The sequence below is a fragment of the Amphiura filiformis genome, chromosome 9 (assembly GCF_039555335.1).
Source record: "Amphiura filiformis chromosome 9, Afil_fr2py, whole genome shotgun sequence".
In the NCBI taxonomy this organism is placed as follows: domain Eukaryota; kingdom Metazoa; phylum Echinodermata; class Ophiuroidea; order Amphilepidida; family Amphiuridae; genus Amphiura; species Amphiura filiformis.
Genome location: NC_092636.1, coordinates 12,372,850 through 12,396,838, shown reverse-complemented (window position 1 = coordinate 12,396,838; position 23,989 = coordinate 12,372,850). Strand labels below are relative to the sequence as shown.

The following is a 23,989-nucleotide window of genomic DNA, read 5'->3' as shown; positions in this document are numbered from 1 at the left end:
ATCTTCAACTGTTGATTTAAGCTTCCAAATAAAAGCTAGCTGCCCACATTATTGAAATGGGAGCTGCAAATTTAACAACATCTTTTTTCAAATTTACTCTTCTCTTTGATACTTTTGTGGTATAAATTCAAAACAGTTGGACTTTAGTGTCCCCTATCACTCAGGTCGCAGATAACTCAAAATGTACTCAAACAAGACCCAATACGAGACTCACTTTGAGTTACATCCTGGCTTACCATAATCCTCAGTAGTAGGTGATAGTACCCATTTGAAGAATCTGGCAAATGTCATGTTTCCATTCCTATAGCATTATATTGTAATTTACCAAATATGACGCAAATTACTAGATTGAGGTGACAAAATGCCTCAATACGGCAACACCCCAGTAGGCATACTAAAATTACATTAAAATATAAATTGATTGCAGGTTAATCCTAATCATAGGCTTATGGCTAGTATTGATTGCTTCAAAAATAACAATGATGAACAGGTGAAAACTGGCATTGGCATCAAGTTCACTTGGAGCGCTTCAACACTCGCTGTGTGTGTGTTGAATGTTGTGTGCATGCATTTAGAGGGAGTGTATGTTGGCGAGCAAGTGCAGGGGGTGTGTAGGTGTAGGGGTATGTACACTTGTGCTTATGCTCAGGTCAATTAAGCACAATTGACTATACATACATACACAAACAGTCCCCAAACACAGGGAGTGTAGATTTCAAATGGAGTCATCCATTCAGGTAACCCCCATTGGAAATTCACATTCTCTGCCTGGGAGATTAATGCCGTGTCTTCCATAAGGGGTATGTATTTCAACTGGAATAAGCCATACAACTCTCTTATAATGTTATACACTACATAAAATATTCCATGGCAGTATACATTTTGTACTAGACCGCATCTAGGTGTAAATATCGGCAACTGAGGACGTCATACCCGACCTAATGAGTGTTTACTATCCAACTGTGGACACGCATGTTTGAGGGCTTTTTTGCATTCCGTACATGTGGTTAAATTGCAGACATCCTCGGTTCTTGTGTATGTCACATAGAAGTTTCTCATGTATGTGTTATCCTTTGTCCGTGTTTACCCATGCTACCAATCGCGCCAATTTTTACACTTCACTAAAGTTTGTTCGGCTTATAATAGGCAAAAAACACACCTCATAACATCGTGTATTGATATAGAATGGCGTGCACACGCAGTTGGGCACAACGCTTACACTAGTTGCATGTTTGTGTGATGCAAAACCGATGCACGTTATGTGAATTTACACAAGCATAAGTTAGACTTTATTAATGCGCACAGTAACAGAAGCCAAATAATATTCACCCATTATAAGCCGAACAAACTTTACAAACATATCTAAATATTGCAAACTATCACTGTGCATCATTTACATGCTTTCTTAAAAAATCAACAACAATCTGCAAAAGACCTCATCCCATTCCATTGCTAAGTGGAAGACTATTATATATACTAGTCCCAAATAACTGCATATCCAAATCTACATCAGCCTCAACACATAACCATCACTTAAGCGGATGGGGTTAAATAAAATCAACATATTATACAGAATAAACATACTATACAAAAGTTATTTACAAATTCCACAAAAAATTACAATGAACAACGAAGAACAAATGTGTTAACGAGTTGCTATATAATTATATATATCAGTGTGGTTCTTCGCTCAGATCAAGATTCAATCTTATCGTCATTTTAACCAACAAAGGATAGAGTAGGAATGCAATAATCCTTCTTCAATTTTTTTAAGTGCCAACTTTGTTTGCACAGAATCAAAGTTGCATGTTTCAAATTAACAAGAGTATTTGCCAGAAATATGTTGACATTACTGAAGATTACATACATATGATGTAAAATGGACAGACAGACCCGGTACAACATTCATGGTATAAATCCATGGACATCTGAGTTGATTGCACTTTTTGTTCCCTCTTCAGAATGTTTTGCATGATTTCCACGACCACTTTCTTAAACTTAAAGCCAAACTTATACATTTTAAAATACTGTAATTCATTTAGGAAGTATATTGTCCACATGGTTGGGAATTTATCGGGAAATACCGGTATTCATGTCATGTGAGAAATACCTGGGAAATAGGAGGGCGACAATATTGACGGACAAGCCCAGGGGGCCCTGATTAATATCAAAATCATGTAGTTTACACTTACTAACATAGTAAGTTTTAAGGCCTTACATTGCATGTATTTGTGCAATACCGTAAAAAATCCCACCAGCAAATAAGGGCACGGACCCAGATTTTGGAGGGAGCTCTCTATTTGAACTTGAAATTTATCATTAGCTAAAGGAGCCCATGTGCACCATTAGGTGAATCTACAGTATGCATGTATTACCATCTTCATTCAATATTAAAACATTATTGTCCCATTTGTGTATATTTATCATTTTTAATTTACTTTCCAAACATTGCAATGTAAAATAAGCTGTAAAAAGGCACCTGTATGAATAGTTCCTATCAGGGTTGTCACTAGACTGAATTTAGTGGGGGCTAAATTTCCATGATATTTGTCCAAAATACTCTCATGGGTCACTTTCCAGCTGTTTTTTAGGGTAAAAAGTACAATTTCTCTACTTTAGTGCCGGTTGGCAAGTCCTCATATTCCCTTGAGTGCCGGTTGGTCTGCCTGAGTGCTGGTTACTACCGACCGGCACCGACCAGTGTAGTGACAACCCTAGTTCCTATATATATTTCCCACTTGAGCCAACTTAGTGGTATTGACATTTCTCAGCATTTCCGACCCGAGTCAAACTTAGTGGTATTCACATTTCTCAGTATTTCTCACTTGAGCCAACTTTGTGGCATTTACATTTCTCAGTATTTACCACTTGAGCCACCTTACCGTTATTTTGTCAAATAAACGCCCCCGGGGGCGTTACATTTTCCCAAGGGGGGCGTTTATTCAAGGTCAATTTTAGAACGATAATTCCCGTTAAAATCATTAGGTAAACTAAAAACACACGCTAAAATGACGAACTAGAAACACTGACTTCGGAACCAGTTTCTGATCCAGATTTTCGCCAATTATTGACGCTATTATGGACCATGTGCGCAACTTGGTAAGCTTACTACACAAGATAGCATGGAAATATTGGCATTTTTGAAACATCTTGGTTGCAAAAAGTGGTGGGGGCGTTTATTTGAGGGGGGGCGACTATTTGACGAAATACGGTAGTGGTATCTAATGAATACCAGTATCTCCTGTCCAACATTTACCAGCTAACACCATGTGTAATGCAAGAAATATTTGCATAGGGCAAAAACAGCTTCACTCACTACATCAATATTCTTACAATTTGCTCACATGTTATCTGTACAAATGAATGAACCTATCTCTCTTCATCCACAAAACTATACATAAAAACATTTCCGTTGTCTAAAAATATACAATTATCATCCTCTCTCTCTCTAGCTGGCAAGAGGTACTGTACAAACAGATGTTTTAATCAATCCATAACATATTCAAATTATTGGCAGATTTTTGTCACAGAAAATAAAATGAATACACATTATTAAATATCTCTACTGTTGCATCATCTACCTATAGTATACAACATCTATACTTTTCAATTTTATATACTATTTTATACATTGTAGATAAAAGTACTAAACCTGAATTTGGATTTGTAATAAATTTTATACATTTTAGCATTTTCAGTACCAACCCCATTTTTATTTATTTATTTATATTTTTAAACAAGCAACCAGACTGTTAAATTGCATTTCACTTGCCATATGTTTAGTTTTAATACAGGGCGTCTCTAAAAGAACCATACTGTCGGAAAACTTTATAATTTTTTAGTGTTTTCATGCCGCAATGAAACAGATCAAAATAGTGTATGTTATGAAGTAATGATCACTGGTAAATACCAGCTACGTGTATCACAATAACAAGAGAGAATAAATTCTTGTCTACCAGATTCTAAACATACCACAATGTTGGTTGCTCCAAGGTATGTTGAAAATCTGGTCAACAAGAACTAATTCACTCTCTCGTTTACGACTCCCAGATGATTGAGAGTATTCACATCACATCAGCTATCACATACTTTTGGTATTTCAAATGTCCATTCTTGAATTACAACAATTTGAAAATCAGTTCACAAGTAGTTAGAAGCTGGTTCCAGAATAATTGTTCATAATTTTTTACAACAATCAAATAACTTAACCTTCACAATGCTAAACAATTCAACAATACATAAAAAAAAAAAATGAAGTCATTGCAAAAATGGCAATTCAAATTTTGAGTTAAAAGTACCTATGAATATACAAAATATATACAAGTGACCATTTTAAATTTCAAACGAAAGCCCTGAACAAAGCCAATGAGATTCATACAATATAATAATGGCCACCAGTGAACAATACAAAATATTAACATAAAAGGGGATTAACTAACATCATTTACAAGGCATTCAAAGTATTATTTCAAATCTTAATTGAAAACTGAGTCTAAAAGATCTAATACCTATAGAACAGATATAGGCAGCACATTTCAGATATTCAAGTCACGATTCACAAATTAGAATCACCGGTTTGAAGTTAAGTGGTGTTCTTTGTGGACATTTGTTTACAGCACAAATCTGTTATAAGGCAAAAGAAAAGAACATGTTTGTTTTCTCATCAGTTTTCCGAAAACCAAGATGTGGTGATTTATCTTTTGGGGGGGGTTGTGATGTGATATAGCAGGGGAAAAAATAGCCTTGATCAAGGCTTCCTCCTTACTTTTTCTCTATTCATGCTCCTCATAGGACCCATGTATAATCAGTGGTAGAAGTAGGCCTATCATACATGTATACTGGACTCTCTAAAATTTTTAGTCAGGTCAGATTTTTTGTGTAGTTGGCGCTGGCAACATGAGCTAGGGAGGAAGTGTGCCTTGTGGGGTGGGCGTGGTGGCATTTTGCTCAAACACTACCCCTGCAGTGCACAGTATGCCTGGAGTAAAGTAAGATAAGAAAGTCCACTATCTGGCCTCAACAATTCAAATGTCAAATCAATTTTTACAAAGTGATGATGCTAAATAATTATTTCAAAAGAATAACTTTTGAAACAGAATTTTTGGAAAATGTGGCAAAGCTTCCATGAATTTAACATTCATTAACTATGGACGCCAAAGGACTTGAAACAAGTCTAGGGAAAAAATAACCGTGGTGCCTTGGGTGACCCATGCATTTGCCTTGGTGCACCTCAAAATGTGGAACTTTTGATGTATTCTTTAGCATTGCCTTGGTGCCCTAGCAGGCCTTAGCAGAATTGCCTGGCTGCCCTCGCCAGTACCAAAATAAATATTTTTTCCCTGGATATATGATCAAGTCTGAAATATTTATTATGTTCAGTGTCAAATTAGATCCAAAGTAGGTTAGATGTAAAAGCTAGATTGATTTTCAATCACATTGATTTGATTTGATCTCCCCTGTATTTAAACAAACTTAACAAGAAAAAAAATACTTTGAAAATATTTTCCTTTAAAGACATTTTATGCATGAAAATGTGCCCCACAGGAAACACGACTTGTTTCTTTGTTTAGCCTAATCTGTCTAATGACCCATAAATCTGTCTGGAGTCCTGCCTCAAAAAAGATCTTCCGTTGAAATCCATACACCCCCTATGGAAGACATGACCTTAATCTCCTCTTGTAGATTTCAAATGGAGTCACCCATTCAGGTAACTCCATTTGAAATTCACACTCTGTGTAGCAGTTTAAGGTGATATCTTCCACAGGGGGTGTATGGATTTCAACGGGAATAGCGTAATGCCTCAACAACACACAACCAGCATGACTACTTGAAATGTCAACTGCACAGTCACCATCTGTGTTCCGTAACAAGCTGACCCGTTCTATTCACTAACAGCCTGACGGCTCCTCATTCCTTTATTGTAGCATTTCAAACTGGGCTGTGTGCCTTTTTAAAACATTGCCAAAGTTTTATAAAAGATGCCTATATACAAGTATGATATATACTATGTACATGTCCTACAACCAAAGACATTAAAACCAAATAGGACTGACTCGATCATATTTGTATGTCACTTATGGAGAGGAAATAGTGTACCCCGAGTGTCCATGAGCCTGGTAAACTTTCAACATGAAGTTTGTGCTTGCTTGTGTTGTGCGAGTAATGCATTGTGCTCATAACACGCGCTAAGTGCTACGTGCACAACACAAACCTTTGAAGCACTTGCGTTTAAAGATACCAACTATAATAAAATACCGGGTTGTTGCCGACAAATGCAGGAAGCACACTATTTTGGACACCATGTATGACACACCAAGATGGAGGACTTACCATAGAGTTGTTGGGCAGGAAAAACCTAGATGTACTTGTGGCCCTTGAACATGTTTAAAACAAATCTACCAAGAGGTAGAAGTTTTGCTCTAAACATGTTCAGGGGCCAATGGCACATAGTATTACTGTCTGTTCTATGAAAACAAAATTGGAAGAGACTTTGTAAACTAATACAGTGTACATAACATTTGTGCATGTAAACACTATGAGCAAGGTTGATCACGAGTTGCCCTACAAGTATAAACTTGCTCTCCACTCAGTGTTTGTTTTATCACTTCAATGCATCATTTATAGCAATGTGTCACAGATTTCATTTTGTTTCATATCAAATTTGATATCTGGGGTCACCCATATCAATCATATCAAATGCAAATATTGCTTGACATTCTGTCTCACAAAGTAAAGACAATATCTGCAGTGTTATTTCCTTGTAGATGCAGTCATTTTACTTGCAGGATGCAGGCCCTTTTAAAGCATCCAAGTTTATTCACGAGTGTGTTCATTGCGCAGATGGGCTATTCGATTTGAACTCCGCACTCCCCCGTGGAAGATATAGCTAGTCTTCCAGAGGGAATATGGGTTTCAAATAGAACACACAATTGGGTAACTTCCATTTGAAATAATCCCTCTAGTTGTGGAAGATATAGGCAAAGCCATATACAGGGGGAGTATAGGTTTCAAAATAATTAACACTAGCCAATTCCATTTGAAAAACATACTCCCTCTACGGAAGACTTTTCTTAAATCTTCCACGGGGGTGGAGGCAAAAAACCCCAAAATCACGTAAATTTCCGCTTCTTGCAGCAATTTTGCCCCCTGAAGTTCACTTTGCCCCCCCATGCCCCCTGAAAAAAAAAACCTGGCGCCGCCACTGTCTATAATGAAGTAACATGGCATGAAGTTTCAAGCTCGTGCTCAGTTGGTAATTGATTTCATAAAAGAATACTGACTGCTAAAATATATGTTTCCCACTATGACAATGCATCATATAATATGGATGCGAGCCAACCAACCAGGGGACATTGCTGTATCTGCATTTGATATGATATCAGTATAAATCAACAATAACGTCATACTATGCTTTTTAATCAACCGAACTAAGAATTAAACACATACACAGCAATATTCCTTTGTGTGAGCCAGAGGAAGGACCTTAATGTATCTACATGTATGTTTGATATCATTTTAAAAGTATAAATCAACAGTGACTTCATACAATTCTTGGCGAGAGCTGATCAATGCAACTTCATCCACCACTGTGCTTAACGATCCAAACCTCATACACAGCCATGCGCCTACATGACAACCATTCTGTGGGAATCACAAAATCTGTATTGGTGAGATGTCATATTCTTCCATGGTGCACCGACATGGGTACCTAAGAATTCACTACATAGTTACCCATTCCTAAATACATGCAAAATTAGTTATTACAATCATGTATTCTTGTAAAATTGGTGGTTACAATCGTGTTTCCTTCATCTACGCAACCATGAATGGTAATGCCCACATCCCTTATAGAGGATGATGAAAGTCTACACAAAGTATAGGATTATGTGTAAATGTACAACAAACACCATACACACCACAGCAGCTTTCAAAAGATATCTATAGCCACTCGCCAGCGAAGTTCTGCACCACGATCGAAATGATCGCAACACAAAGTCTATGGCATGTACTATCACTGTCAAAAGGTGCGTGATCCAGTTACCAGGGAGTTATGTAACCACTTCGCTGGTGAATTGCACTTGTTCACCAGTTGATCTCTACCCGGAAATTGCTTATCAGTTTGTGTTAAATCAAGTTCATAAGGACATTTTTAAATATTTGCGAGTTTCATTTCATCTTTTATCAATGTCACGCTTATCATTTTATGTTAATCAAGTTCACAATAATATTTAAAATATTTTAGAGTTTCGTTCTCTTACGTTTAAACAAATAAAACAACACAATTGTAATGTAGATAAAGGATAAATTAACACCTGTAATTTGTTTCAAAATAAATTAACACCCTGAGAATGAACTGCCTATTTTACCGCATAATTATATTCATCTGAGTGGTCAACTAAAATACAGCTTCAAGATATTTAATCTCAGTTCTCTTCAGCCCCTTCTTACCATGCTGCTGATTGGCTCATTAAATCTTTCCACAAAATCTTGTATTAACCAATCAGCATGTAGTACATGTACTCATGGTGTTAGGTTTGAGGTACATGAAGGTGGCATGAATGAGTCATTTGATAAAGTCTGATTGAAACCAAATCACATCTTTCAAAAGTCAATGACTATCATAAGTCCATTTTCAGCTGACCTTTGACACCCCATTTGCACTTGCATACATGATGTATTTTTTTTGTTCATTATCTCACTTAAGGGAGTATTCTGTGATTCTAGCATCCTCTTTTAATGTTATAATGTTTGAGTAGATTTCCACAAAAATAGTTCATTTCCAAAATTTTAGTTGGTTCTGATTTTAAATTTGCAAGTTTATACATGCTCCATAGGTCACTGTGCTGCAATTTTGTTCTTAATATTAACAGTACATAAATTACACATTTGACAGTATTTTTGCAAAGTAAACACATTTTCCAGGATTCTCTTTTTGCACACAAGCATATAACCAAAAATCTCATGTTTTTTGAGAAATGTGGGGATGAAGCTACAGATCATGAATTGCCCCTTTGAAATTAGATACGAAAAAAAAATACTTTGATTGCCAATCTAGACAATAAACCATAGCTCATACTTAGATAAATGAGTGTATTATATGTATGTTTCCTGAAAAATCACTCGGATTGCCAATCTCGATATTAAACCATGGGTTGTACTTAGAGTAACAAGTGTCTTATACATGCATGTCTCGATTTCCTGAAATTCATATCTAAAACCTACCAGCCCTGAAGAATACTCTGTGACACATTACAAGTGCACATTGTATATGGCAATGTTTAAATATAGCTTTCCAGACTCGTCTGTCTGAGACGGAATTCAATTTCTGGAACGTTTCTTGATCTTTCATCATTAATGTATGAATGTGATACATACACCAGGGTTTTCTTTAAGCATTTTGTTGAAGGGGTATTTTCACATTTTTTGGACCCTTTCAATTGTGAATTTTTCCACTGAAGGGGTCCAAAACATTACCCAAGGGGTATTTTGTTATTTTGGAAAACGTTTTTAACAATATTGGGGGTTTCTATTTTAAAATCTTGTAACATTGGAACGCGTATGTTTTCAAGATTTTTACGCGTTGGACTTTGAAATTTGGATATGAAGGGGTCTGTAAAGTGTGTCAATGCGTATATACGCATATTTTGTACGTTAAAGTAAACCCTGACATACACATGTCTAAATGTAGTATTATATGGTCATTCATTAACACACTAATTGTACGCAAGTGTATTTCATGATCACAAATAAAAACCCTGTCATTTTCTTTTTCTGTTAGGCTAGCTAACGTCATTTTCGAAAGTACCGAGTCGACAACTATTCCCTAAAATTTCATACTACATGTGTCCTCTCTCTCTCTCTTTCACACTATCAAAAACATAAAACTAGTACAAACAATTCTTTTAAGAAAATGAGGTGGAACGAAAGTAAATATGACATTCTTTGGAATACTAGAATTGCATTTTAACAATAAACAAGCGATACTTTACAAAATGCAATATAACAATCTATAAACACGGAAATACACAAAAATCGTGTGACGACAGACAGGTAGGGAATAACATCCGGTGGTGACTGAACAGCGCCCTCACATCATAGTGCCGAATCCCCATCGTACAAATCGTTCAAACAACCTTGTCAGTGCACCTTTGTTTTCTTTCCTGGTCACAAAAGGAGTGTCAATAGGTCGACTGAGGTCAGACCCCGGAGTCCATTCCGGATAGTGGAAAGTCACATTATACATAGAGGCCCATCGGGCAAAAATGGCCTTCTCGGTTATAAATCGATGACCACCTATAAATGTTGTGTCTTCGTGACTTTTGTAATATTCACATTCAGTGGGTATGTCCCATGACTGGAAGTAGTGGTACCTTATTTTGGAATCAGGATTCTCCCTGGAAAAACAAAACAAAACAAAACAAGAAACAAAGATTACCATTAAGTTGAATTGTGATATCAAATTATTATGAACAAATTTTGATCTTTCCCCAGAGTGATCAGCACACATAAAAGTTAAAATAAAAAAAGTTGCACTCACACGGATTTGAACCGGCCACCTTCACCAGGTCTTTAGAAATGATGAATTTATACTCAAATAGGTTTTTTTAAATTATATATAAGTTTGGCCCTTAATTTTACAAGTCTATCATATTTTGATTAGCAATTAACAATGTCATAAATCTCAAATTTTAATCACAATTTCATCTGTTTTGCAAATAAAAGCTGGCATTTATAGTAGTGCCTATTACAAACAGGTTTTCAAACTATTTCCAAGTTAGACTGCTCATGAATAGCGTTTGAAATTTCAACAACTTTGACCCAGTTTGATTGTAAATTTCAACAACTTCCTAGTTACAGTCCATACGCCTTCCTCGAGGCAGTAATTTAGATATTGTTTTTTATTGTATCCCTAAACATAATGATAAGTATATAAAAGTATATAATTTACAGAAATGAAACGATGCAAGGAATCCAACTAGCGTAACAGATTCCTGCGAAATGAGCAATTTTTTACTATTCCCTGGGGGATAAAAGTTCGTCAATTCACTAGGATCCCAAAAATGCTCATCTATATGCCACAGTTCTTTAACCCCAATACATTCGTATATTCCCTGAATGACCCATTGGGTACAAAAACTCATACTCTGCAGCTTGAGGTCAAATTATGCACTATGATTGTTTAATTGAGGTTATTGAACTATGCCATTGGGATGAGGCTATTGTTGCTCATAGTTATTGCTTTTACGACATTAAGATTTGGTTCATTTCAATTCATATCATCAGAGTGTAAAGTGTGACTACATGGTTGATAAGCAACACTTAAAATTCCCACAGCATCAACACGGCAACAGTAATTACTATCATAACAACCAAAAGAAGCATCAATCACTAGTATATTGCGTTTAATCACATTTTCATATCATAATTATTGCTCACTAAGTAACTTGTAAGAAACTAAGTAATCTTTATGTGTGTGTGTAACATATACAACACTCATAAATTGAATAATGTAGCTCTGACATATACTGTAGTGCTTTCTAAAGATTCAATCAAAATGTTGGATGTTATTGATATTGGTAATTAATCAATATAACACCCTGCATGTACTGCCATTATCTTTGCTCTTAATCAGGTTAACCTATTCCCCATTTCCTCTCAGTGCGTGACCAGTTATCAGTTCCAAAGTTTTAGTTTATGTATACAGTGAGACTAAACCCAGATAAAACATGATGAAGAGTTTGTAATTGTGCCAATAGATATGGCTAAGGCCAGGATATGTCATTGAGTCAGTCCAATACAAACATTTTTAAGCACTGAGAATGATTTTCAATGGAAAAAAACAGGAAAACTATGAAAAAATAGGGCTAAAATGGGACTAAAAATAAGTAAAAAACAGGAACTTTGGGCAAAAACAAAAACAATTCTTGTTTCAACAGGAAGATTCTCATGGCTGAAAGTGAAATATAGTTACTGGTAGCAGAGTTTTGCACATCATCCTTTACTTATACTAACCTAATTTATGTGTACACAGGGTTGCCAAAAGATTTCAGCCCGAATCACGGGTCAAATAAACGAAAAGTCATCCAATTTTATCCAAAACCATTGGTTTATATGGGACAGGGAGCCAATGTTGAAAAGTGACCCAATTTTTTTTCTTAGCCATTGGTTTCTACAGGACAGGAAATTATTATAAGCTGCCGGGAAATCTTTAAAAGTTCCCTAATTGGGCTACCACATCTCAGGTTTGGCAACCCCAATTTACATGTAGTTAAGGTGTAAAGTGGATGCCTTTAAATTGCACAATATGGTTGACATGCTTACAGCAGCATATAGAGCATAGTTGTTGTTTTAACTACATGTAATAACATAACAAAGCATTCATTACTGTAAGTGCTTTTACAGACATTAACCACGAAATGAACGAAGTGCTTGGTAAACAAGAGACAAGAGAATTCAGAAAAAGCAAGATCACAAGCGCCAATGGACTAAATATGAATACGCAGTATATCACAATTTTTTTGAAAGAGACATTGTTTAATTTAACTTAAAAATTATGTTTGATAAGCACTGAAAATGAGCCGAGTTGTCATATTCAGTCCATTAACCCTTTGCACGGTCATCTCACAATGAAGACTTGACATTTCTAGTTAACGCAATTTTGTCAATACCGTATTTCAGTCAAATAGTCGCCCCCCCCTCAAATAAACGCCCCCACCACTTTTTTCAACCAAGATGTTTCAAAAATTCCGATATTTCCATGCTATCTTGTGTAGTAAGCTTACCAAGTTGCTCACATGGTCGCTAATAGCAGCAATAAATGGCGAAAATCTGCATCAGAAACCCGGAAGTGAACCAAAAGTCAGTGTCAAAAGTTCATAGTTCGTCATTTTAGTGTGACTTTTAAGCTTACCTAATGATTTTAACGGGAATTGTCGTGCTAAAAATGACCTCTAATAAACGCCCCCCTTGGGAAAATGTAACGCCCCTGGGGGCGTTTATTTGACGAAATACGGTAAGTGGCTCTCTAAGATGTTCCAGACAGGTGTTTTTTGGGCAATGGCAAGAAAATTTGATTGTTTGAATAATCGGATGAATAGCGATACTTTTGGTACAATGTTTACAAACCATTGGGTTACTCGCTTAAAAAACAATCAATTATTTCGGAAAGATCATCACCCGAGAGTGACACATGTCCATCTCAGATCATCCCCTGTCTCATCTAAGTACTTTAATACTTTGCATACGGCTGATTTTCCATAGGTTCAAACATAAAGTGTCTGCTTTTGAAATGGCTTCCCAAACAATATCAAAAGAACTGCTGGGGTTCACTTGAATGCAACCTTATGCTGCATCGAGATATAGTCATGAAAACGCATAATTTGTATATACTCTTTGACTTTGGCAGGTACCCACGCCTGCCACATTGCAAAGCATTAATACATTTCAGAAATGACAGCTCTCGGTAACATCCCAACTGAAACATTTTGTTTGTTTGTTTGTTTGTTTGTTTGCAACTCACCTGCAATAGTTTTCACTGACAAAACCATAGAGACTAATTTCTTCGCACATGTCCAGTGCTAAGAGGAAAGTATACCAGCCTGTTGATAACCATGTACTAGTATCCACCCTGAAAGACACAAGCAAATCAATGTTAGCAACTTGAATTTACAATGTTCCACTGAAGTCAATCTTTTAATCCTCACATGGTCTAGGTGCGCGCATGTAATTATCGATTGCATAGAAGAGGCGAGATTGATGATGCCTATGACCAATGGCTCAAATGTCTTGTTGTCAGCCAATCAGCGTTGACAGCGTGATTGCTTATCACTTCTGTGTTCACACTCATTTATGTCCACCGCACGTATCGAGGAATTAGAAAAATTATTTTAGGCCATGTTCTAAGGTATTTGGTGGAAAGATGGGGATTGCAGCAGATTCACATAGCATTTTCAGGCATCAAGGTTTAAATATGGGGTAATTTTCACCAACTCTTCTCCAAAAATGTTTTTAAGCCAAAGTTGTGAAAATCTTCAAGAATTTTGGCAAATGTACCTTAATTTAGAACAGATAGCCAGGGGGGCTAGGCATCACTTTGTCCCCTCCAATAATTGATCTTTGTGCTATTTTACCCTAAATTTAATTTAACCCTGAGGTCATGAATGCAATTAGTTTCCTAAGCTTTTTATATATCTATGTTTAGTTTAAAAAATCATTATCAGAGATACCAAATAGCCTATGGAAATGAAAAAATTGAAAGAGTTGAAAGGTATAAATATTTAGGTGTTACCTTTGATTCACACCTATCATGGAATGAACATGTTAATTATTTATCTTCTATCATATCTAAGCGCATTGGAGTCATTCGTAGAGTAAAGCATTACCTTCCATGGAAAACTGTCAAAATGCTTTCATGAAGCCCTCGTCTTTCCTCATTTTGACTACTGCAGTTCTGTTTGGTCCAATTTCAGTGCCTGTCACAATAATGAGCTCCAGATTTTGCACAATAGACTGGCCCGTGTTTTGCTCTCTGCAGACATCAGAACTTCAGTGGACAGTATGATGAAAGACCTGGACTGGGTTAAACTTGGCTGTAGATGGGAGCATCAATTACTTATTTTAACTTTTAAATGTCTCACACACATTGCTCCTGAGTATCTTTCTTCAAATTTTATTTTCACTCATTCTACTCATTCCAAATGCACAAGGGGTCAAGCGCCAAAACAGTTTGGTTGTTCCAATATGGAAAACCTCTTCTGGAAAAAGAAAACCTTCCTTTATAGATCTTCAGTTGCTTGGAACAAGCTTCCTCCCAATCTTCGTGTCAATTTTAATTCAATGAGTTTGGGTGAATTTAAAAATGCAATTGGTCTGTAAGTTTTGTATAATAATCTGAGCTATATATTGTTTTGTATCATGTTTAATTCCTTCATTTTGTAATATATATATTTCTTATATTCTTATTATCATGTTTATGTATATATATATAAAATCAGGTCTTCCAGGGAGACCAGTACATTTGTATTGATGGAATTTCCTGAATAAATAACGAATAAATAAAAATAAATAATATTAAAAAGCCTGAAATAATCTTCAGCACAGGCCTGCATAGTATGGTCGTACAGAATCCAGGTCATACATGATTCATTTGACCAAGTTCCTAGATACTTGCAGTTAAGTACAAAGTTTTTTACAAAGTTATTCATGTCAAAACATTGCTGTCATAATAACAACTCATCAGACATCAAGGAAGCACTTGATTTCGCAGGATGTAAAATTGCCCCTACACATATAACTTTCACTATGAAACTTGGACTCTTTCCAAAACTACATGTGTATCTGAGGTAAACAAACTTGTTCTTGGAAAGGACCTATAATTTGTGACTTCCCTCAAAACTTTGAACATTCTAAATGCACACATACATGTACACATACTCCTGCTTGTTTACCAGATCTCAGGATTTTTTGTTTATTTTTGTTTCAATGTTGAGCCTCATTTACATAAAAATACCTGTGGCATTCTTGTTGCCATGTACACAAGCCACTACCAATGAATAATATCCCCCTACTGTGTCCCTTGTAACAATTTACAACTACATGTTATTAATGGAAACAAAGTCCTTTTTTGTAGGTCATCAAAATAAAGCAATTGGCAGCTGTATATATTGTGAGTCTACATTTTGGAGATGTCAATACGAATACATAGGTTTTACCGTCTTAGGCCCAGCAGATTACTAGGGAAGCGGTGGATGGGGCCACCGGTATCAAGATCCAAATATGTTTGGGATTTTAATTTAAACCACATTTTTTCGACTTTTAGTGTTACTATACATGTTGAGGCTTTTTTGGCTAAATATAATACAACTTTCTGAAATTTTCTTTTCTCAAAACGGTATAAAAAATAATTTTAAAATAATTTCAAATCTAGGTCTGAATGTTTGTCCACTTGCAAAAATTTGAATTTCCATTGGGAAAATTGGCATAGATCTCTGGTATACTAAAATTACTATTTTCTTGGAAGTCAGACAAGGAGTCAAGTTTACCCATACAGTCTAGCCTCTCTTATCCGGCCATAATGGGACCAAGCATTGGTCGGATAAGTGAAAAGAAAATCTGAAGCTTGTCGTCTCAGTGGACACCCTGGTGGAGAAGGTTAAATATACACAAAGATGGAAATTGTCTTGTGCTTTCACCAGCGGGATCATCAGTTGATTGCCACCTGTCTTGGGGAGTTTTGGCTCTCTTAGGCCCGTATCCATAGGCTGTTCCCTTGTGGCGTGTGCCCTTGTTCCGTGTTCACTTGTTCCCATGTGACCTGCCACACAGACAACAAACCTTTGTTTTGCTTAGTGGCCGTATCCATAGGTTGTCTGTGTGGCAGGTCACATGGGAACAAGTGAACACGGAACAAGGGCACACGCCACAAGGGAACAGCCTATGGATACGGGACCTTATAATCAAAACTCCCTCGAGGTGGGGGCCGGCAGTGAAAACACCAACTCCCGCTGGTGAGCTACTAAAAAAACTAAAACTACACCCGCATGGAGAGGGTGAAGTTTTAATATTACTACTTGTTTTTGCCTGTTTCTTTCTCAAATATAAGATCAGATTGCATCTCGCCTATTTCATCCAACATATAAGAAGCCACTTCTGGATATTCTTCCTTGAGCATATTGGCTTTTGTTTTGGCCCATGCATGATTAGGAGCCACAAGTCCAAAGTATAACACATTCTCCGGCTGTGCGCCGATTTCCTTGGCGTTCTCGCCAAGTAAGTCCTCACCCTCGGCGCGTATCGTCTCTGTCGACATGTGACATATGACGCGCACCGTTGTTTTTGTTCCTCGTCTTCTGTGTAACCCACAGCGGGTGAATTGTTCATGCGAATAACATACGGAAATCGTCTATTTGTTGCCCGCTTTGCTATCCCTAAGATGTCCTGAGCTGGATATAAGTGCACACTTTTTGCATTTTTTGTTGAATGGCTGCAAATAAAAAGGAGAGGTCAAGTTTTAATCAGTTTGAACTTGAAACAATACACACCAGTTTCCACAAGAATATGTGACTTAACCCCATGAAAACTACCTGCCGATTGGACAAAAAGAAGTTTTTATTATCAATTGGACCAATCAGTAACATTGGGGTGAATTATTTGCAAAGCTCCATTCTGATTGGTGATTTAAGTGAAGATATCATATAATTGACCAATCAGTGGCAATGTTAGATCGGCAGGTAGAGCTCAGGGGGTTAATTCTGTAAAGATTCTAAACAGTTACTATCAAACTGATTCTTGTTAACCTTTGAGGTCTCATACACAGTAATCACATAGAAATCAAATCATTCTTGCCAAACCAGAATCAACAATGCCTCAATGTGTTGATGTTACTCCCCCGTCAGGGTGAAAATGGTATATAACTAATAGCTTACTAAAAAGCAAGGCATTTTCATATTTGGTTGGAAGACACTGTGCTACAACTTGAAATATTAGCCAATTATTTTCTGTGCAATTGCCAATGAAATAAAACAATTATGAACCACTATTCAAGTTCATAAATTTTTTTTAAAAAGATTCCATGATATTACCATAAATTCTTGTGTATTTAGGTGCTCGGCAGATAATAACCATCCTTTGAACTCATGCGACATCAGATAATCAGAACTGGTAGATTAGCCATAGTGACATGCTACTGGGCCTATAAAAACTCAGATAAGCCACATCTTATACGCACAAATGTATGGTATGTGTCTTTGCACTCACCTTCCCTGTTTCCATAGATTTATAATGATTCATCACGGAAGCCGGTTTATTCTTCTCCGGGAAGCTTATGTGTACGAGCAGTTTCCCTTCTGTATTCCTACTTAACACTTCACCGTCTTCAGCTTGGAAACCATCAAGAGAGTCTTTTCTCAAAATGATGATATCTTTTGAAGGTGATTTGCTATTCGAACCAGAAATGTCCAATGTGTACAGATATGAGAGAAAGATAAATCCCATGACTAAGGTGTATCCTGCTAAGAGTACCACAGCATAACGTTTGCCCTGAAGAAACAAAACAAGATTCAATCTTACGGCAAATGTTGAAATTCACTGGTTAACACAATTTATTTGAAGTTTTAAATCTTAACACTCATGTTGCAGTTGACTGGTTACTTAAGGTGGTTTTGGATGATATTTCTGGAAATCAAGACTAATTGAGTAGGGCAAAGTACACTGATCAGTATGCCTTTTGTTTGAAGCAAATCGGACATACGGTTTTCATAAAACATCAATTTATATTTTCTTTGTATCTTATTGTTTTTATCAATAATCAATGTAGTTAATGAGCTAAAATGACTGTAAAGGCTCATTAATATGTAATTTTGTTAATATTTTGCTAAAATCCATGCATAAATGTTCATAGTACTTACTTTTATTTTGCATACTTTTGCCCTGAAACTTGGTCAAAGTGTTTCTAATATGTTCTAATGTATTATACAGTGAACCTGCCCCCTAATTTGCATATTTGCATAATTAATGAGCTAATTTGCATAAATGCTAATTAATTATGCAAATAAGGGGACAGGTTCACTATATAATACATTAGAACATATAAGAAACACTTTGACCAAGTTTCAAGGCAAAAGTATGCAAAATAAAAGTACCCTGAACATTTATGCATGGATTTTTAGCAAAATATTGGACAAAATTATATGTTAATGAGCTTCTCCAGCCATTTTAGCTCATTAACTTTATTGATTATTGATAAAAAACAATAAGATACAAAGAAAATATAAATTGACATATTTTGAAAACCGTATGTCCGATTTGCTTCAAACAAAAGGCATATTGATGGTTGTGCTTTGCTCTACTCAATTAATCTGTTTAAAACATGCTTAGAGCACTTTCATAATGCCTCCAATACCACCTTAAACATGATCATTGAAAGTTTTTGCAAATGTTACAAAATCATACGAGTCTCACAACCGAACCAAACATCATACACCTCAATGCTGTAAGCAACTGCAAGCTGGAGTATCACATGTTGTGGGATTGCGTCTTCATGCAAACACACAAATATCAGCACAGAAAGCTTGGCCCCATGGTGTGCTATTCCCGTTCGCGTTTCTGGCATTCGAGGGGTCAGTGGTTCAAAACCGCACAAGGCCATCCATGTTCTCATCCACCGTGCAAGTCTACATGTATGTACCATTCTTCAGATGACACGCATTGGAATTGAGTGAATTTCAGGGGGTGTGGCAAAATCACAGCAAAAAGTGGAAATTTTCGTAACTTTGGGTCCCCTCATGCCCCCCGGTGGCACCGCCACTGCTATTCTAAAACTGGGTGTACTTACTCTACTTACCAAGCACCTGCATCCGCCATGCTGAAAGTCCATCTTCTGATTGTCTTCTTGTTGTTGTTGTTGGTGGTGGTGGTGCAATGGCACCTCAATTAGATGGTCATGATTATAGGCACTACATGTCTGCAAACAAACAAACAGTATTCAAATGTGTGTTCATTAGATGTAAAGTCACAACTCGCTCGGATGTTCAGAAACCTTTTTTTTTTCATCACTCGAGCATAAATTTATCTTGAACATCATATAAAAGAGTCATCCAATTCAAATCTGAATGTGTGGTAGATATATGTAGCCAAAATGAAGACTTCATCATCCAGGTTCTTTGGCTTTTCAAAGTACAAAAACCAAAAACACCTTAACATTTTTGTATGAACATGAATACAGATTGAGAATGGGTTGGGCTGAGTTTTGCAAGAGCATGAACTGTATGAATGTTATGATCCGTTTCGTTTAACCTTAACATTTCCAGCAAATTAAAGTAATTTCCTCCCATCCTTCTCTTCATGAAAGGCCCCGGATGAAAGGTCTCAAATTAGGTCAAGATTCACGAAAAAAAGTTATGTTACCAAATGTAAGTACACAATCCAAGCTTGATCATTACAAATTTTATAATTTAAATAAAGTCCAGGGGCGGACTGGTGGTTTTAGGCGGCCGTGGCAAATTTATTAAGACCGGCCCCATTACTCAAATAGAGCGCAGCGAGCGAAGCGAGCGTAGCGACTAGCGCATGGGGTCCAGGGGCCCGCGTAAAGCCTCCAGCATACTTTCCTGCCGCTTGCCGCTGCGCAAGCGGCAGGGCGTTTCAACCAATGACACGCCTTTATTGTGTCCGTTTGTCTGCAACGCGCGTGCGCCACGCCGCTCAGCGGCAAGCGGCAGGGTAGTATGAAACCAGCATAAGGGCCCCTGGTGGGGGTCCAGGGGGCGAAGCCCCCGGACAACTAAGGGTTTTAGCTATTCTAGGGGGTCAGGAAGCCCGGATTTGACAACGATTTCTGAAGCCAAATTCCATTTGTACAGACTTGAAATATTCTTTATCCATTGTCACTCACTTGCAATAATCATTGACATTGGGGTTGGAAAAATATTCTTGAAATAGCACCTTTTGGCGACATAAGTTTATTGTACAAATGCGCGAAGCGCACAGACATTTTTGGCATATTGAAGCTAAACTGGTGATGATGCAGTGGAATAAATTCGCGCGAAGCGCGAAAAAATTGACACTTTTTAGGCTAAAATGGCCAACTATGAGATTGATTTGGTCAGAAACTCACATAGGCCTACAGGTGTCATAATGGGGGGCTTGTATGGACCATCCCTTTTAAAATATGGGGGGGTTATTCCCCATCCCCGGGATCTCGCCTATGAGTTGAAACATCAAAAGGGAAAGAAATTGGTTTGAGTATTGAACTGAGTAATGTGGCTGTAAGTATTATGTAATGTAATCCCTGCATTACAAGGAGCACCCCAGCCCAGAGGTTTTCGAATGATGGTCTAGCCGTGCTAGTTTTGACAGCTGATGGTGGTCCAAAGTGCCAAAGGCCGGGAGGAGGGAACTCACTAAAAATGAGCGAAGCGATGTGCGTGCAGTGCGGCCACAACCCACATTAACCCCCATTTTTCAACTCCCTCTCACTCAATGACCACTTTTTTATTTTTTATTTTACTGAATTACAGAACTCCTCACTCAATCAATGACCCCTATTTTTTCTTTTCCTGTCACAATAAAACCTCCCTTTGTAAAGAATTTTTGACAAATTTCTGGTAGTCTTTCACCGTTCTTTCTAAAAAAAATCCCATTTTGATGACTTTTGAAAAACAATTATCAAAAATTTGTCAACTTTTATATTTTGACCCAAGTTTTGTCCCAGTCTCACAGTGAAAGAACCCCCCTTTGAGGCCTCCTTACTGAATGACCCCCCTTGGTTATATGGCGTCGAAGCTCTCACCAAAAGACCCAGTATAGCATGTATAGTTTCAAAATAGTGTCCCATGTCCGCACATCCCCGTCACTTCGAAAGTCGAGTGCCTGTAGGCCTATCAGCCCCTATTTCTAGAGGCCTTAGGCCCTATCACTATGCAGACAAACAGCGGACACACTGTGTAGGCCCTTATATTACTCATCACCCTCAATGATCCCCCTCCTTTCTTCTCTTTTCCTTTCTTTCTCCTATGTCTGCCTAATGCCCATACCGGCCCTAGCCTCATTCCGCAGCCGCAATGAAATACCAATATTCCATTGACAGCCAGCCCAATATTTTGCTGTTGGCTTAAAATTTAAAAATGTTACTGTATCGCATCTAGAGTATTGGCCTTTTGCTGTGTTTACGGTCTAGAGAATTGATTCAAAAGGCCATTTGTAGGTGATGCCGCGACGGTACTAGCTATAATAGCTTAGTGTTAGGGCCTATACCTTAAGCCCTAGGGCCTATGTCTTGGCCCTTACGCCTTCGGCTCTCGGACCTATGCCTCAGGCCCTAGGGCCTATCGTCTTAAGATACTCCTTCCCCATTCTCTCCCCTTTTCTTCTATTTTCCCTTTCTTTCTCCTCTTTTTCCTTTTCTCTCTTTCTCTTTGTTCTCCCCTTCTCCTTTCTTTCCTTTTTCTTTCTTTTTCTCTTCTTTTTGAGCAACCGGCCCTGAGCGGCCCAGAACCAAGCGGCCCATGTGGCGATCGCCACAACGCCACAGTGGCCAGTCCGCCCCTGATAAAGTCTGTTACACAACTTGATATTTGGGATAAAAAGAAGTCTTATCAGTACTATCAAGAGAATATATTTATTATCAATGTTATTCTGCATTAATTTTTCCAAATATTTCATTCAAAAAGTCATGTTGGTATGGTATAAATGCTTTTATACTAAAACTTTTCTGTTTCAAGTGTCAAAATTTTAGGTAAGTTGCAGAGGGCAACACTCCCGGGGGGGTCACTCACATATCATGGAGCCTACGCATCCGCGTTAATAAAAACGTCGAAAAAGGGTCGGATTTTGGCAGCAGGCGTCGACGACGTTTTTGCAAATTAGGGGGTGATTTCCCAGTATTTCGACATAAAGGGTATCCATTTTGAGCATCGATCATCGCCATTTAGGGTGTTATTTCTGGCCCTTCAGTTGAAAAATTCCCATCACCATTGTGCGATAACCCGGCTCCAAGCATATTTTTTAAATAACTTTTCATTCATAAATTACATACAATTACTAAAATCGCTGCAACATGATGCATAGTGCGGGTACACCCCATTGCTATTTCATGCACATTATATTTGATCAGCGATACAAGAGGAACTGTAGAAGAGGTTGACTTGCAAAAAAATTTGGATCGTGCAAATATTATGTTACAATAAATGTCAACAAAACATATGGTCATTTCCTTCATCGCGAAAACATCTTTTCGCGGTAGTTGAATTTTCAACTGAGCAAAAATAACAAAATAACCAAATAATTAGATGATTAGTAGTGCATGTTATTAGGTAGTAATTGTAGTTCTTTATGAAGCAGGTCGATCGCGGTAAGTTGTCTTTTACCCAGTAATTTGGCTCACCTTAAGTAAGTTTTGGGTGTCGAATTCGGCATACTTCAATATCTATCGTGCACACCAGTACTAAAAATACATTTCCGGGTGTTTCTAAAGTCAGATGAACATAAGTGCAATTTGGACCCACAAAAATCAAATTGGAACAAACAAATTTGAACTAAATGGGATCTGAATGGGTCCAGTATAAAAAAGTGGACCCGCTTATTTGAGAGGAAATCATGAACCCTGGGCACCAAGCCCGGGATGCAAAGTAGGCCTATGTTTTGATATTCCTTTGTCCGACTTAGATATACTAGTATACAGTCTTGTGAAAGAATACGGTATTAATCTTGTTGACTTTCAGTGTATAGCGTAAACTTTTGAAGAGAAAAATATTGAAATAAAGCCATTCCAGACATAAAAGATTAAAATGAGTAACATGATCGTTCATTTACACAAAATACTGGATAATACGCCATTTAGGGTACAGTTTTGGTTAAAACGCCATTTAGGGGGTGATTTTGGTTAATCACGCCATTAAGGGTTTGAAATATGTAGAGTTACGCCGTTTAGGGTGCAAATTAACCGGCACTGATTACGCCACTTAGGGTCCTGTTTTGGGATTGATTAACAAGCATGAGTAGCTCCATTATATGTGAGTGACCCCCCCGGGGCAACACTTCGAACTACTTTTTTTCTTCACCTTTTTGTTTTTCCTTAACCAAGTACTAGATCCAATTATATTGTTTGATTCTCAATTCCCTTCAAAATTTTTTTAGTTAAATAAAAGTGTATTGATGCGAGCTGCGTGGGCCCCCGTGCATGGGAAGTGTACAGTGTGTGCTTTATGTGGACTTGGCCTGTAGCTGATCCAACAAGGCCAACAAACTTTGTGAAGAATGAAAAGGTCAAGAACTTTTAATAATATAAATTTGCATTCAATTAAATACCATTTTTCATTAAAAAAAATGTTATCAAAAGTATTTTTGTTGCTTTATATGTACCAGTTATTAACCATCAGAGCCAAAAAGTTGTATCTTTGATGTTCTTCCATGTTTGGTAAACGTGCAGCACATGTATACATAGCTCATCATTCAAACTTTGAAATAACACCCCTGCTTGAAAGTGGACATGTCC

The 23,989-nt window shown here is 37.3% G+C and overlaps 1 protein-coding gene across 5 annotated transcripts in view; it reads right to left on the bottom strand.

Moving 5' to 3' along the window:
- Window positions 1-7,424: 7,424 nt before the first annotated feature.
- LOC140160636 (alpha-N-acetylgalactosaminide alpha-2,6-sialyltransferase 3-like) overlaps window positions 7,425-23,989 on the bottom strand; it is a 29,561-nt gene continuing 12,996 nt past the window's right edge. For 3 of the 5 annotated variants that reach the window (XM_072183891.1, XM_072183889.1, XM_072183893.1), the window contains exons 2-6: window positions 19,331-19,459; window positions 17,755-18,036; window positions 16,569-16,981; window positions 13,520-13,627; window positions 7,425-10,394 (exon numbers count right to left, since the gene is read on the bottom strand). In XM_072183891.1, the coding sequence (XP_072039992.1) occupies window positions 10,088-10,394; window positions 13,520-13,627; window positions 16,569-16,807 (654 nt within the window). In that variant the 5' untranslated portion in view covers window positions 16,808-16,981; window positions 17,755-18,036; window positions 19,331-19,459 and the 3' untranslated portion in view covers window positions 7,425-10,087. The remainder of the gene's footprint in view (window positions 10,395-13,519; window positions 13,628-16,568; window positions 16,982-17,754; window positions 18,037-19,330; window positions 19,460-23,989) is intronic. The other 2 variants (XM_072183890.1, XM_072183894.1) reach the window with 1 other exon arrangement.